Here is a 17,009-nt window from a genome sequence, read left to right as displayed (position 1 = left end):
AAATGCTGAAAGGTATCCTTTAAGAAGAGGAGGAAGAAGAAAAAGGTAAAGATAGAAATTATGAACAACAAATACACATCTATCAACAAGTGGGCTAGCGATCCTGCTCGCGCTTCAGCCTGCGGGAGGGATACCTCCTGGGTATTCTCGAGATCCAGCTCTCGGTTCCTGGGATCTTGGAATCTGCTCACACGTGGCTTGTACGGCGGAGGTTGTCCGGTCAGCGGGTTGCGGAGGATCCCGCAGGTAGCAAAGGGAGGGCGAGGGCCCCTGCGACCCCAGACTGCGACTAGGTCACCCACTCCATGACATTCATCCTTTAGTATCTGCTCTTCGCTAAGGAGAAAACAACACCACCTGTCATCTGTTAACCCGAGGACAGAATGCCCAGGTGAGCCTGACTCACAGTACCTGTACTTAGCTAACCTTGACCACGTGCTGCCAAAGCTCCTGCAAGCCCTCCCTCCAAGCACAGCAGCAGCCCAGCTCTGGAGCGGACAGGCATTCCACCCCACAGAAGTGATCTGCTGTCACCTACTCTTGGGGGGCAAAGGGGATTATGGGGAGATTAGAAGAAGATAGATGGGCCCACTCCGTCAACCCATATTGTTATCAGACAATTCATTCTGGTCCACACAACAACCCCACCGGTGCACTGACTGAGGGGAGCCACGTGTTTAGTTCCCTGGACTCCCGTGTGACCTCACCCACTGACTTCCCCAGAAGGGGCTCTTGTAACCTCTTCGGGAAGCAGAAGCCAGACAGTGACTGAGAGGTTCTGTTCAGCTCCTCTTCTTCTGGGCAGCTTCACCCAGGAGTGACTTCAGTAACCAGTGGGGTGTGTGCTCGCCACTCAGGTTTTCAAAACAAAAACATATATTATTTAGGGATACTTACACAGGAAGCAAAACTTTCAAGAAAAGCAAAAAAAAAAAAAAAAAGAGAGAGAGTAAGAGAGAGAGAGAGAACATCAAGGTCAGGATAATGGTTTCCTCTGGGGCAGGGGAAGAGGTATGTGAAGGGAAACAGGAGGGTTCTAAAATACTTTAATGTTCTAGTTCTTAGCATGGTTGGCAGGTAGATGGGAATTTTATTATTCTTCCTTAAACTGTACAAGTTTTAGAAACTGTTCCATATGTTCAGTGCATTTAAAATTTTAACAGAAACACAATTTTCAAACCAAATAATATGTACAACTGACTGAACATATAGAATCAAAGATAATCACAATAAGCACATCAGAATACCTGCCTATGGAGGGAGAGGGTTGGAAATGGGAGTGGAGAACGAGAAAATGGGATGCACAAATTTATATATATAAAAGCCCAGCGACCATTATGGCAGAATGATTGGAACAACCAGAACAATGGGTCACTATGAGACTCACTGACTACCAGGGGGCAGATGCTCAACACAGAAGCTGCCCCTGGTGGTCAGTGCGTTCCCACAGCAGGAGCACTGCTCAGCCAGAAGTGGGGCTCACAGCTGGTGAATGCAATGGCAGTGGTGGGAGCTTCTGCCGCCTCCACAGCAGTGCTAAGGAGTGGTGAGCCAAGTGGTAAGGAGTGAGCAGGTGGGCAGTAAGGGGCAAACAGGTGGGTAGTTAGGAGGAAGGGGTCATGGTTTGTGAGAGTGATGTCCAACTGCCAGTTTAGGCCCAATCAGACACCCCCTGAGGGGCCCCAGATTGCAAGAGGGCACAGGCTGGGCTGAGGGAACAACCCTCCCCCCCATGAACGGATTTTGTGCATTGGGACTCTAGTAAATAAATAACATATACATTCTACTTATCAAAGATAATTATGTGACCATGGAGTACAGTTTCCTCTACCTTTGGCACCAGAATATTGAATGTGATAAAGAAGCTAAACCTTATTAAATCTGATTGGTCCAAAATCAAGCTGTATGAAACCAAATCACATGAATACTGCAAAGAGTATTATAATCAAGTAAATGGTTGCTACAGAAGGTTTTCCCAGGTGGAGGATTTTGAAGGCCCCTCTGAGTGGTCATTTCTCCAAAGTTTAATCTGTGTTCTGCTGTCCAGAATTCCTGAAGGATTTTAAATGCAGCCCTTGGCTTAGCCCATTTCACAATAAAACTTGAAAACCAATAGAGAGGTTCCCAGAGAGGAAGCGGGGGTCAAATATATGGTGACAGAAAGACTAAACTTTGGGTGATGAGCACACAGTGCAATATACAGATGATGTATTATAATATTGTACACTTGAAACTAATATAGTCTTATTAACCATTGTCACCCCACTAATTTAATTTTTTAAAAAAGAGAAAACAGGAGACTAAACTGGTATCCCTACAAGAGGAAAAGACCAAACCCTCATACCTCAAAAAGAAGTACAGTCCTATGTTGGACTGTGTCTTGGAAATTGCCTCTATGGTTTAAAAAGATCATGTATGCATATCTCATGGACATGGACAATAGTTTGGTGAAGGCCAAGGGAGGGAGGGTGGAAGTGGTCAAAGGGGGGGGGGGGGGATGGGGAAACACCTCTAATGTTAACATTAAAAAAAGTTTTTTAAAAAAAAAAACAAAAAAACAAGTGAATCTAAAAATCAAGTGAATAAACAATCTGATGAACAGAATGAACTGGTGATTATAATAGAATCAGGGGCATAGAAAGGGAATGGACTGACTATTCTTCGGGGGGAAAGGGGTGTGGGGGATATGGGAAGAGACTGGACAAAAATCCTGCATCTATGGATGAGGACAGTGGGTGGGGAGTGAGGGCAGAGGGCGGGGTGGGAACTGGGTGGAGGGGAGTTATGGGGGGGGGGGGGAAGAGGAACAACTGTAATAATCTGAACAATAAAGATTTAATTAAAAAAACAAAAACAGAGGTTTTATTTCTTATTGTGTTTTTCAGTATTTTGGTATACAATGTCTTCAATTGTATACAAATAAGTATCAAAGGGGACAACTCTATAAAATTTGCTAACACAGAATTAAATGAATTGACACAAAATAATTCATTAAACTGGGAAGGAATTCCAAATGCAACTAATGTAAATTACAAATTATGGTTCAGTAAGACATGTTTGTTTTCTTTCCTGTCCAAGCCACACTATTCTGAGCATGGAAAACTAGAAGTAACTCACCTGTGACAATGGCTTTCCCGGGTGGCAGTTAATGCCCCCAATGAAGATCATGTTGGGCATCACAGGTCTTGGATAGTCCAAAACAAAGTCAGTTCGTAACAACCAAATGGATGGTTGGCTGTATAGGTCATATGCTGTGACAGTTGTCTGGAGAATCTCAGAGGCAACTTCTAAACCAGTTTTGAGAAAATAGCCACAAAGTAAATGTTCCTCTAGGTGGAAGATGAAATTCCGCACTTTCTCCCTGAAGGTCATGGCATTAGAGAACCCTAAGAGAAACCTCGGAACATAAGAAAGCGGACTGGGGCACTGTGCACCTTCTTCAAGATAGTGGCAAAATAATCCTCTGGTGAAGACCACAGACGGGAGTGAAAAATATTTGGCTACAATTAAGCCACACATGTCAAAAGGGTCTAGAAACACCGCATCAAAAGAACTATCTTCTATGTATTTTACTAATTTTTTGTCATTAAACAAATTCCTACAATTTGAAAAAAAGTATTTAAAAACACTGTTTGATGGATTCATTATCAGGGAAAATACACTTTGATCCCGAGTTTTCCACTGAGAGTCAACAAAAATCCGGAACTGACCATTCAGATCCTCCAGAGTGTAAGACGTGGAATAAGTCTTTACAGTATAATTGGATGACTGTCCCAGGCGCCAACTCACCTCTGGCCTGACCACGACCACCTCATGCCCTCTGTGGCTGAGTTTCTCCACAACGGATCGCATGGTAAACCAGTGGCTCCCATCCATGGGGATGACCAGCAGCTTGCCTGCCTGGGCAAAGCCAGGTGCCAGCAGGAGACACACACACAGAGGAAGGAGGCCAGTCAACACCGCAGGAGCCATTGGATAGCGGCAGCCTGGAGCAGCCCAGCTGTCAAGCTTGTGTGATACAGTCCACGGAAGAAGTACAGGCACAAAACCTGCCCCAAGAGTAGCCTGAGGATAAAATCCAATATTTCCTTTGGGACAAATTCCAGAAATGCAAGCTTTATTGAAACTTACTTTCTTTTTGACCTTTCTGAGTACACAGGGTCCAAAAATCATTGCTTAATAGTTCCCTTTGTAAACCAGCATTGAAGTCATGGCACTATCTTTGCCCAGGTAAAGATCAAAACTATTTTTTTGTTGTTGCTGATGTTGTTAATCTTCACCTGAGAATATTTGTTTCCACTCATTTTCAGAGTGGAAGGGAGGGGGAGAGACAGAGGGAAACATGGATGTGAAAGAGACACACCGATTGGTTGCCTCCCGCACCCACCCCGAGAGGTGGGGATGAGCCTGTCAACAAGGTACATGCCCTTGACTGGAACTGAACTCCGGACCCTTCAGTCTGTGGGCCAACCCTTTAACCGTTGAGAAAACTATTCTTTTTTTTTTTTTATTTAATATATTTTATTGATTTTTTTACAGAGAAGAAGGGAGAGAGATAGAGAGTTAGAAACATCGATGAGAGAGAAACATCGATCAGCTGCCTCCTGCACATCTCCCACCGGGGATATGCCCGCAACTCAGGTACATGCCCTTGACCGGAATCGAACCTGGGACCTTTCAGTCCGCAGGCCGACGCTCTATCCACTGAACCAAACCGGTTTCGGCAAGAAAACTATTCTTATCAGGAAAATATATCATTCAATATTTTCATATGAGTAAATTACTGGCAATGACTGGTTTTGGGTTTTTTGTTTGTTTTTTGTTCTGATACTTGAATAGCAAGGATGAATTTCAAAATAATTCTGCAGAATAAACTAAGCCAGACAGAAGAGTCCATGTTGTGTAATTTCACTATTGTATTTCTTTCCCCCTTTTTTCTTCTCTCTCTCTCTCTCTCTCTCTCTCTCTCTCTCTCTCTCTCTTCTCTTTAAATGCTAATCACAATCCTTCTCAATAAATTTGATAATCCACTAATAACACATGTCCTTCAGTTTAGAACGTTCTTGTTTATAGCATTTGGGTACAGATTGCATAACAAATAGATTAAGTAACAGCAGAGATAAGGAAACAAAAATGCCAATAAAATTGCAAGTTTTTCAGGCCAGGTTCATGGTTTTTTACCTTTGCCAACCACTTGGGTCAAAATCCTAATTTTTGTAAGAGTAATCATGAACCTTAAACGAGTTGGCCCCAAATTATTACTGCTTGCAGGGGTGGGGCCCACAGGCATCTGGGGGTCACTGTAGATGTGGTGTGCTTCTCTTTAATGCAGGAGGCCTAGTCAAAGTTTTAGTGAAAAACATTTTTAGAAGGCTATTCAAAATTAAGTACACTTTTGTACCCATCCATTGCCTGGATCTCCTCTCCTGTCAACATGGCCATTCTTTCCTCAAAAAAAATTTTTTTAAAAAATTGATTTCAGAGAGGAAGGGAGAGGGAGAGAGAGATAGAAACATCAACGATGAGAGAGAATCATTGATCAGCTGCCTCCTGCACAGCCCGCAACCCAGGCACATGTCCTTGACCGGAATTGAACCCGGGACCCTTCAGTCAACAGACCAATGCTCTATCCACTGAGCCAAACTGGCAAGGGCCACATGGTCATTCTTTAGCCCACCTCTGAAGTAAGCTATTTTATCTGTAGACGTCCCAGACTTTGGGGAAGCTCTTCCTTATAATAACAATTCAAAAATTGTTCCCCCCCCCCATCCTAATTTATTTGTTCTGGCCATACAAATCACATTGTAATAGCATTCCAATTTTACCTCACTAGCTTCTAAGAGTTAATATATCCAAAACACCACTTTTGAGTTCCCTACCAGAGCTTTCCTCCTCTCCCAGTTTGGCTCAGTAAACGCTATTTTCATCTACCTGGTGTTTTAAGTAAAATAATGTACAAGGCATCACTCTCCCACAGCCCCTCCATTCAAGCTGTGTCAGTCAAGGTTCAATCAGAGAAGCAGAACCACCAACACTACCAATAGTCAGGGATTTGTCATAGGGATTTGACTCATGTGGGAACTGGTTGAATGTATCTCTGTAAACAGTCTTTGCCTCTGATGCTAGAGTTTAAGGACACCAGGGTGGGTCTTCTGGAAGGAATCAATAAGCTTGGATCCCCAGGAATGAACTTGGATCTACAAGAAAGGACTAGAATCTTGAAGTGTTCTTACTACCTCCAACCTTGATGATGTGGGGGTCCTGCAGGACAAGCTGGTGCTCTTCCTCACCGAGCTAAACACACACCTAGCCTAGGTGTGGGAGAAGCTGAAGGAGGAGTCAGGGCAAGGAAGTGCAGGTGCAGGTACAATTGCTGCTTCATGCCAATGAGGTGAGTCTGCAGAGAGGTGACAACATGTATGAGCTACAGAAGTGCCTGTCCCATACTTCTGCATGTAAGAAAACAAAAATTGCTCCTGCAATTTCAGGTAAAAATGTCTCTGTGACTAACCCTAATCAGAAATAGGAAGGGAATTCTGGGAAACAAAATTCAGCTTAGCCCAGTTGATACATTACAAAGCCACCGCATGACCATGTCTCGTCCTACCTCCAAAGTAGATCTCACATCTACCCCGCTATCTAGTGCCTGGACATCATTCCACCATCGTCTCTTACTTGAACTCCAAGAACTGCCTCATAAATTAGTTTTTCTGCTTTCCTTTTTGACCTGAAGTCAGAAGTCAGCGGGGTTTGTTCAAACATCAATCACTATGCTATCCTTTGCGTAACACCATCGAATGGCTTCCCACTGCAATTAGAAAACATCCTTGCCTTGGCCAAATGGTGGGTGAGTCCACCTCTTTAACCAGTTGCCATTTGCTTTCTCCACCTTTCAAGGCCTCCTTTCTATGTCTGGAACAGGACAGTTTCCCACCTCAGGACCTATGTATTTGCTGTTCTCTCAGCCTGGAAGGGTCTTTCCTGAGCTCTTCCTGTGCCTCCTCATTGGGAAGCTCTCCTTTAAGAAGTCTGCTCTGAGGCCAGTATCAGAAACAGCCCCCATCCTTGCCATTTACTGTCACATTCCTCTGTTATTTCCCCCAAGTTACTTATCACTACAGCTATCATGTAGCTTTTTCTTAGTTTCGTTCACTATAAAGTGAGCTCTATGAATTTAGGGGCCTATATCAGTCAGATAAATATTAAATCTCAAACTTCTAGCCCTGTGCCTGCCACTTAGTAGATGCTTATTAAATAAAGATGTTTACTAAATATTTATTAAAGAATGGATGAACGAATAAATGAATGAATGAAAACATAAAAAAGCAACTCATTATGGCTCCTTGCCAGGGAACCACTAAACCTCAGCCTGAGTGATTGATCCAACCTTCTCTGCTGGGACTGGCCAGCAGACCCTGAGGGATGGATGAATGGATTACTCTAACACACATTTCTGTGAAAGAGAGGCTAAGGGGCTGCTTGGCAGGAGGCACCAAAACAGCCCTGAGTGCCTGCCTCCTTAGACTTTTATTGTAACAACAGCTTGAACTAAAATTAACCTCTAGATACAATCAGCAGGGTAAGTATCCTTGAGAAAGCACATGCTTCTACAAGGTCGGGTTTAAAGACTAAACATAGAGATTCTGCCAGGAGCCGGTCCATCCTTGCTGTTTCAAGGGACCTGGCATATATGGCATACTGTTCTTAATATGTTTGCTCACCTTCTTGGCACTATGTGTTTTAACCAAGGTCACCTCTCTGAGAAAGGTTGTTTCCCCAGGTAGGGATTTTCCCCTGAAGTTAGGGAGGGAATAAAACCCCTTAACTAAGTGCCAGGCGGGTAATTAATCACTTTAACTACAAACAATCATGCTTAAGCTACATAATCTTTACTCCCTGGAATGTCGATAAGAAACGCCCTAACCTTTGGAATAGAGATTGATAGGATTGGAATCAACTGGTATAAATACAGATGTAACAAGACAACAGGACACAGAAACTGGAGACAGAACCTACACACAGAACCTAGACACAGAGCCTACAGAGAACCTAGAGACAGAAGAACTTTGCTGGAGAGAACATGGCAAAAGATCCTGGACAGAAACTGGAGACAGAACCTAGAGACAGAACCTAGCGAGAGAACATGGCAAAAGATCCTGGACAGAAACTGGCTACAGAACTTGGTTGGAGAACCTAGACAGAACCTGGCTGAAGAACCTGGCTACAGAATCTGGCGACCGAACCTGGCTGGAGAACCTGGAGAACCTGGCTGGAGAACCTAGTGAGAGAACTGAACCATAACTTGGCTACAGATCCTAACCAGAACTTGGCTAGAGATCCTGGCTAGGCTGCTGATCAACTGAACGCTATCTCCGTGTCATTCCTTCTTCGCCGACTCCGTCCACACCTTTGGGGACCCCTGGACCTGCTGGGGTTGGACCCCGGCAAGATTCCAGCAAAACACCCGGGGGCTCGGACTTGTTTGGAAAAGTCAAGGCAGGGGCTGCCGCCTTCAGCAAGGTTCCCCTAGAGGCCACTGACCTTTCGGAGAATCCTCCTTACAGACTTTCCAACCAAGTCCCGTGTTTCTCCACACTTCTCTGGTCTTTTTCTTTTACAGAGCAGGTTTTTCATCACCTGCTGACCTGTCTGGCTCCTCATAGTCCATCTCATGATCACTTTCTGGAATTGGGCAGATGCACTCATTTCAGAGACATCTCAGTCTCCATGCCAACAATCGTTCTGGTTTTAACAGCCCGTGTCCTGGTGGAGCTAACCTTCTGGTGCTCATTCTTGATCAGGGAATGGAAGTTTGAGGAATATCTACAATTTGGAAGAGGGGAATGAAGCACAGCCGGTAAAAGAGAAGCAAAGTGCAGAAAGGGAAGCAATAGGATAGTCTGCCATGGGGCCAGGGAGGAGAGTCTTGAAGCCAAGGGGCAGTGTGGCCAAGTGAAGACTAATGAGAACTGAGAACAGACTTCCCCCACTGCAGTTTCCTAGAACTTTGACCTCTTAACTGGTGCGCTGCCTCCAGGCCTTTCCCTACCAATACTTTGGAACACTCCAGCTACAGAAGTCTCCCTCAAGTATTCCTTCTACAAATCTCTTAGTCTGGCATTCACTAGGACTCCTGCCTTGCAGCTATTCTCGACTTCTCCAGCCTTTAGCTGAAGTCCAGAGGATTTTCTCCCTGTCTTCCTCATTCATTCCAGGGTGGAAGCTGGATTGGATTGGGGAGATGCCAGAAGTCAGGCCTACATACATAAGCTGCTGACACAGTCCACTAAAGGTATTCAAGTCAGCAAGAGAGGATACTTTCGAGGTATTTTTAGTGTATTCTTGTGTATTTAGAGTTGGTGCAGACAAAACAAACATTGAGGTTATTATAAAGGTTCAAGGCTACGTGGTACATTTTTTACTAGAGATACACTGGAGAATGTCTTTGAAAGTGCATAGCCAAGCTGAAGGCTTACACAAATGTTTCCTTTGTTTAGGTAATTTGGGAATTAGCCAACGCAAAAGACAAGTGATCTTTGGGTATTCCACTGCAACTAGTGCGGACTGCCAACAGCAATAAGTATAAATTTTAAGTGTGATTGAATGAGCGACCACCTGACCTATAGGGCCTGCGGACCCGGGAACGGACGAACTGACGAACTGACTGGGGAAAGCAAGCGCTCCCCTCCCACCCCGACTCCCAAACGCCCGGGACAAAAGAACTACATTGCCCATAAGGCCGGAGCTCCCGCGGGGCATCCTGGGTCGCGTAGTCCGGGTTCCACAAGTTGCTCACGCTGGAAGCTGCCGGAGACACGCCTGCGCCAACATGGCGGCGCCTATTCGGGGCGCATCTGTTCGCTACGGGTTTGGGCCGGGGCGGGGGTCTGGGCTTTAGGCAGTAAGTGGAGCTGGCGGCCGGGGTTCTGGGGAGGGACCTGGGGGGCGTAGGGACCGTGTGGGCGGCACGGCCTGAGGAGGGAGAGGCGAGGGACTTCCGGGCCGGCCCGGGGACGCGGAGTTCTGGCGTCGGGTCAGTGGTCCTCGGCAGGAGGACTTCGGCCTCCTCGCGCCCCGGGCACGGGGTGACTGGGAGGGCCCGAGGGCCTGGCCTAGGCCGGGAGTGGGAGAGGCGGGAGTCCCGGCCACGAGCTCGAGGTCGGACTTCTGAGTTCCACTCCTTGTGCTTCTCTTTTGAGGAAAGCGTGGAACAGGAAAATCAGTGCATTTCAGCGTTTCCCGTCCCTTAGGCGCTGTGCAGGGAGCTTTGCATTTCTCGTTTCCAGGCGGCCCTCCGCCGCGCCGCACTCACGGGAGGCCCGGAGCGGGTGGCCTGGATCCCTGGGGCCGACGTCAGGACCGCCGGGCACCGACTAGGCGGCCTTTTGCTCCGTAATTTTCATGGTCGTGAACCTCGCGACTCTCCAGCCTGGGGGCCACGCACTTAGCTGCGGTAAAGGGTAATTAGCGCCGCTGAATTCATTCCAGTGTCATAATCCGGTAGGAGGAGTATGCGAAGCAGAGATTTTAGGGAGGGACTGACCGCCCCGGGTCCCGGTCGGCTCTCGGGGCCCAGGCTGGCCTCCGCCGCCGGCAGTAGGTCGGCTGTGGCGACGGGTTTCCTGTGTTTTCCTTCGCGAGGCCAGGATGCCTTTTTCAGGACGGCGGCGGCCCGTTGTGAGCCAGCCCCGGTGCACTCCGCGCCTTTCTCTAACCGTCGCTTGGTGGTTTAGGTGACCCCGTGTGCTAGGTGGGGTCCCATGTTACGGGGAAGGAACACAGGCTCAGTCACTGGCCGGGGAAGACGTGGAAATAGAGACTCCCAGGGATCAGAGAGGGCGACGGGGAGAGAGTCTGTTGTAAAAATAAAAGCATTTTATAACCTGTCCTCTTTCTTAAAGGTAATATTTAGTTTCACAATGTTTGGGGACCTATTTGAAGAGGATTATTCCAGTGTATCAAATACTAATCAGTATGGAAAAGGAAAAAAATTAAAGGCCAAACCATTGGAGCCACCTGCTCCTAGAGAGTTTACCAATTTAAGCGGAATCAGGAATCAGGGTGGAACTTGCTACCTCAATTCCCTCCTTCAGACTCTTCATTTTACACCTGAATTCAGAGGTATGCTGTATTACGTGCATTTGCTTAGTAGCCTGTAACCCTCATCCCCATGCCATTGTGCAAGATCACGGAGAGACAAAGCATCTTAAAGGTGTATTCTACAGCCTGTGTTTATTGTTATTGTGACACACAAAGTGGTAATGTGGAGCTTAAGTTATCTTAAGTATATTCTATGCAACCCCTGTAATATTTAGTAACAAAATTTAGAAAGGCAGTATTACGTTTCTAATTCTTATCCTTGAAAAGACAACATAAAGACAGTTTTGTCATGAGTACTGGCCTTCATTATTGTTATACTATTTGTATTTTTGAGTGTTAAAATTTCTCCAAAGTAATAAACACATAAGCCAGAGTTACCCAAAGCAATGATATCATTTGGAGTCGGGAGGGGTGTCACGTTATTTAAACAGTTCATAATCTGCAGTTCTGCAATTCAGAAAACTCTGACACCTGATATGATCTAAATTTGTTTGAGTGTTAGAACCTGACCTGATGTGAAGCCTTTTATAGTCTAGTTATAATATTCACTTGGGTGAATATTCATTCATTTGTGACAGGAATATTAATCTTCTTGATTAACAGATACTGTTTGTCCCAGACCCTGCTGAGGGTGTAAAGTTAACATCATGTTAACCTTTTCCTCATATTATCTTTCTAAAATCTGGAAATAGTGAATTTCAAAAACCCAAGAAAGATGTTAGACAAAGAGATTGTGTGCAAGGAACAGAAACCCACTCAAATTAACTAAATTTCAAAGGGAATTTATTATAAGAATGTAAGGAAATATCCCAGAAATGACCTACAGGAAGCCAGCCCAACCTTTTCGGGCCCTCATTTCTTGCTCCTGTTTCTCTCTGCATGTTTATCCCATTCCCATCTCTGCAGACTAGCTTCCTCCACAGGAGTCTTCACCTCCGCGTTGTCTTGATTTCAGTGTGAACGTTATTTTGCCTTCACATGACCCTGACTGGGGCCCCCAGCTCTGTGTGGTTTTGTAGTTTAGCTCTCCACAGTGTCTGTTTTCTGAGGACGGACAACCTGGTTCATTCGGTGTCTACTGCCACATTCCCCTTACCACCACTGCACGTTTATCAAATCTTTGTAACATTCTCTGTTGCTTCTGAGCTTAAGAAAGACTTCCTCCCTCCAGAGATTTAGTAAATATTTACCATGTCCCCTTCCGAGGGCCATTCTAGTGGGTTGGACTGCATATGGCATTTAAGAGTGGGGCCTCTGTTCTTGACTCCATCCCCACCGTAAAAATCTCTCCCTGTTGCATTCAGTAATTCCACCATAAGAAATTTTCTGTCGGAATAAGTAGATCCCTTGGGGGGGGGGGGGGGGCGGAGATAGAACTTTTCCAAGTTTTAATATTGTTGAAGTTAAAGGGCAACTTAAAGTAGAAAAGTGGCCTTAAAAAGAGACTGAGGCAGGTGTTTGGGGTGGAGCAGGTCATGATGAGAACCCCTAAGCAAGAATAGGGCTGAGAGTCCCAGGACATCTTCTTAGCAAAGGGGATCACCAGCCAAGCACGTGGGTTGATATCTTAGTGGGGATTGTGAACTCCTTGTAAGGCCTGGCATGAATCCCAGTGCTTATTGAAGGGGAAGTATAATTGGGAAAGAGTAAGGACTGGGGGAGAAAAGTGTTGGAGCTTCTTGGAATCATTTTATGGAGTTAGGCTAGATTGGGTTTCACTGTACTCCCAGTTTAGTGTTGCTGAGAGTAGTGGGAGATGATTGTAAAAGTCCTTGTAGTTCATTTTTTCCCAGTTCCCCCCAGGAATTACGGAGGGAGTATAACATTCATAATAGTAATCACTAGGCAGGAGTGGTTGCCAGTAAGGAACAACACCCATCCCATCCCTTCTCTCCCTGGAGTATATCAAAGTTCCCAGTAGGAGTTCCTATCTAGGTTTGAATACAGACTTCCCAAAAGATTCATATATTTCCTCATTGGGTGGCATAGCGAGATGCTGTATTTAAAAAATTCCGGGAACTGGCTTGGGTTACCAACTTACTTTTCTAGGTAAGACCACTAACACCTGTTATCACCCTCAACCCAGGAAAAATATTTACATGCCCCAAAAAGGAAGGGTATAATCTCAGAGTTAAAGGTGGTCCTTCTCAGGAAAGGATGGCTTGCTATTGATCATATACAGAAATATTATTTGTTGTATTTCCTGATACTCCTTAGGTAGGTAGCTCTAGGGAACTACTGCCTATGGCCATCACAGATTTCTGATGTTTCTGCTCTTAGTTTTATATGAATAATTTTCCTTTTCTAGACCTTTCATGCTGAAACCTTAGCATGCCCTTTATAGTCAATGGTTAAAAATAATATTACTAGAAAGTAAAATGTGTAAAGGTATAAACATTGCTGCAATCATATTGCTGAATTGTTAACTGATTTTATTTATTGGTGGCCTTGGTTTTCTAAAATGAAATAATGTCACTTACATCTCTGATTCTACTTTTTTTGTCTAGAAGCTTTATTTTCTCTTGGCCCAGAAGAGCTTGGTTCTTTAGAGGAAAAGGATAATCCTGATGCAAAGGTATTAAATCTATGATTTACAGGGGTGGTTGTTGTTTTGGAGTACTGAGGGAGTGTTTTTTAAGGAAGAAATTAAATTTCTTATAGAAATCAATAATTTTATTAATTAATTACCAAATATGATTATTATTTTCAGAAAGTGACTTAGCTTATACCCTACTGACAATGGAACAATTGATTTTTCAAATGTAATGTCTCTGCTGCTGCTGCGACTGTGTTTATTCTTTCTTCTGGTGAAGGAAATATTTGCAAATGGTCCACACTAGCCTAACAAACTCTATTTAATGCACTTATTTGTAATAACAACAAATAACCAGTATTCATTCACTTTGGTATTCTGGAAATAAATTGAATGAGGAATTGGTTTATCATAAGTGCAGATCTAATGATGTTCCTCCCCTGCTTAAACATCATTCAGAAGTTTGTCGCTTTCAGGCTAAAATCAGTACTTCTTACGAGGAGTCTTTCATGATCCAGCCCAGTGCTTCTCAGGCCACCTGTGCAGCAAAGGGCCAGTTTTTGTGTATTTTTAAAAATTCCCAATCTGTTGCAGATTATACTTCTGTGGGATATAATAAAGATGTCATGACAATGTCAGATTGCCATAAAAGTTTCAAAAGGCTGATTCTCACTTTAGCTGCTTAAATTTGGTCTGCAAACTAGGCTCTGACCAGCTTCTCTGTCAGCCCAGCCTTCCAGCCCAAATAAGACAGGAACAGGCTTGGAACCTACGGGAAGAAAGTGAGGCAGGTGCAGCCCGTCTATGACTGGAAAATTCCTCATGAGAGTATGTCTGTATCTGAGGCATTTTAGAGAAAGAATGAACTATTAGAGACTTAAATTACTATCCGTCTGTAATCAATGAGGTAGTTTTTTAAGGCTTCTTTGGGTTTTAGTATTGATCTGAACTATGTCTAGGTAGAAAACTCCAGATAGCTAAAACACTTTGGATTGGGTTTTTTTTTAATTGATTGTTTTTACAGAGAGGAAGGGAGAGGGATAGAGAGTTAGAAACATCGATGAGAGAGACAAGTCGATCAGCTGCCTCCTGCACACCTCCTAGTGGGGATGTGCCCGCAACCAAGGTACATGCCCTTGGCCAGAATCGAACCTGGGACCCTTCAGTCCGCAGGCTGACGCTCTATCCACTGAGCCAAACTGGTTAGGGCTGGATTGAATTTTTGATGAAAAACGATCACCCTTTGTAATAAGATTTGTAAATTTTCTTCTGAGTGAACTGAGTGAATTAGGAGATATAAGAAAATTAGTATGCAGTTCTTTTAAAATCCCCAAACCACATTGAAAAGACTTATTTAGAAATGCATTTGTTCTCATTCAGGTTCGAATCATACCTTTACAGTTACAGCGCTTGTTTGCTCAGCTCCTGCTCTTAGACCAGGAAGCTGCCTCCACAGCAGACCTCACTGACAGCTTTGGGTGGACAAGCAATGAGGTACGGAGGTCAGCTTCTCTAAGAAACATTGCCGGCAGTGACGAGTAAACACTGGTTTAATGTTATCTAACTTCTTTAATTTTGTTTTAGGGTCTCAATATACTATTTAAATATTTACTCTCTTGTTGTTAAATAATTACAAGCCAGAACTATATTTTTGGACACTTGTTTGCAGGGTTTTATGAGCAGTTGTGATTTGGGGGTGGGGAGAAGGTTGTGGATACAGAGAGAAGTATAGGAGTTTATTTTTACAATTTATACCCTGAGAATCTTTATATGGACTAGTTGAGGTAGAACACCTATTACAAAGAGCTTACCATTTATATAGCAAACTGCTTGATCAGCTTAAAAAGCCTCCTAGCAATAATTCTGTCTGCCTCTGTGACGTGCTCTTGGTTTTGAATCCGAGTTTCTGATTTGAACATATGCTTCAAGCAAAACTATAAAGTCATCCTTGGCAGGTCTTTTCACTTTCCTTTCCTGGCCTTTCTCCTGTCTCTCTTCATTGTCTTCCTGTGTCCTATTGTAAGACTTTCTTTCCTTGTTCTCTTTGTGTCCCTAAGGGTATGGCACTGTGTACAAACACAGAACATTTGACAGCAACAAGTAAATAAGCTGTTAGTTGTATAAAATAAAACCAAGTATGATTTTTTTTTTTTTATGAAATAGATGTGCTGCTCTGCCTGTTCATATTTTTGTTTTGTAATAAAACTGAAAATAGGTGGTGGTCTCTTAACCTGTTCTCAGCCCGTTTAGATTAGTCATCCTTATGTTTGATCGAGGCTTACCTTTGGATTTGATAAATCTTGTGGGTTGTTTTTTTTTTAACATCACTTTAAAAATCTGTTTTTAAAAATGTGAAGCACAAAATCATATATAAAAGTTACCTGTTTTATAGGAAATGAGGCAACATGATGTGCAGGAACTGAATCGAATTCTCTTTAGTGCTTTGGAAACTTCTTTAGTTGGGACCTCCGGCCATGATCTCATCAATCGTCTATATCATGGGACCATTGTTAACCAGATTGTTTGTAAAGAATGTAAGAATGTCAGTGAAAAGCAGGTGAATATGCAAGTGTTTTAGTAATAAGTTATATTGTTAAGAATAATTCATACAGTTAAATTTGTGATGTACCATGTGAGGATTAAACTGTTTATTTCTGGAAATCATTTTATTGGTTTTTTTTCTTTTACTCTCACTACACCTAAGTCATAAGTTTATAATCCAGATTTCTTCATGTAAACTGAAAGAAGCAAATATCTTAAAACATAGTTTTAATGTTTTATTCCTTACTCTGATAGTTAGAAAATAGAGTTGGGAGATGTTTGCAAGTAGAGATCTGTGGCCAAATAAAGAAAGTGACTTCATCATGGTTAGTGGTGGAATATTATCAAGTTAATTAGGGAAGTAATAAAAATAGGGTATTGACAAATATTTGTAATTAAATATTGGATTTAGTTTATTACTGTCTTTAAGAAGGTTCATTTGTACATTTATGCTTATATTTACATGTTATATGCTTTAAAATATATGTTTATTACATATAAACATATATAAAGCCATTATAATCATGTTTAATCCAGTATAACCTACAATACTTTGTCATGACACAGATTGTCCATTCAATATAATTGGAAATTTGTTCATGTAAATATAATAATCTCCACTTACTCTACCTATCTTTGACAGCAAATGATTTAATCTGAACAGCTGTCCTTTCATAAAAATCTTTTGTTATGGCAAGAGTTATAGAAAGTTTCTGTATTTGATAGTATGAGTAAAAAATTAAATGCCATTTTCTAAATGTTGCATTAATTGCTTTTTTCGCACAGATATTTTCTTCTCTTTCTATTTTTTTATGAGTACTGGGGATAAAAGATA

The 17,009-nt window shown here is 43.2% G+C and overlaps 2 protein-coding genes across 3 annotated transcripts in view; one reads left to right on the top strand and one right to left on the bottom strand.

The window, feature by feature from the left end:
- Nucleotides 1-3,972, bottom strand: part of LOC308522453 (UDP-glucuronosyltransferase 1A6-like) — a gene marked incomplete at both ends in the record, with an annotated part of 57,809 nt that extends 53,837 nt beyond the window's left edge. Inside the window, one exon of the mRNA XM_081095945.1 lies at nt 3,118-3,972. Within this exon, the coding sequence (XP_080952071.1) occupies nt 3,118-3,972 (855 nt within the window). The remainder of the gene's footprint in view (nt 1-3,117) is intronic.
- A 6,224-nt stretch (nt 3,973-10,196) lies between these two features.
- Nucleotides 10,197-17,009, top strand: part of USP40 (ubiquitin specific peptidase 40) — a 75,358-nt gene continuing 68,545 nt past the window's right edge. The window contains exons 1-5 of one of the 2 annotated variants that reach the window (XM_081095374.1): nt 10,197-10,460; nt 10,902-11,121; nt 13,608-13,675; nt 15,014-15,127; nt 16,026-16,190. In XM_081095374.1, coding sequence (XP_080951500.1) covers nt 10,920-11,121; nt 13,608-13,675; nt 15,014-15,127; nt 16,026-16,190 — 549 coding nt within the window. In that variant the 5' untranslated portion in view covers nt 10,197-10,460; nt 10,902-10,919. Of the gene's footprint in view, nt 10,461-10,510; nt 11,122-13,607; nt 13,676-15,013; nt 15,128-16,025; nt 16,191-17,009 lie in introns of those variants that run through there. The other variant, XM_081095373.1, reaches the window with a different exon arrangement.

Source organism: Myotis nattereri (genome assembly GCF_964212035.1).
Source record: "Myotis nattereri genome assembly, chromosome: 7".
Taxonomy (NCBI): Eukaryota; Metazoa; Chordata; class Mammalia; order Chiroptera; family Vespertilionidae; genus Myotis; species Myotis nattereri.
The sequence above is the reverse complement of the archived record's forward strand: the minus strand, read 5'-3'. Positions and strand labels throughout refer to the sequence as shown.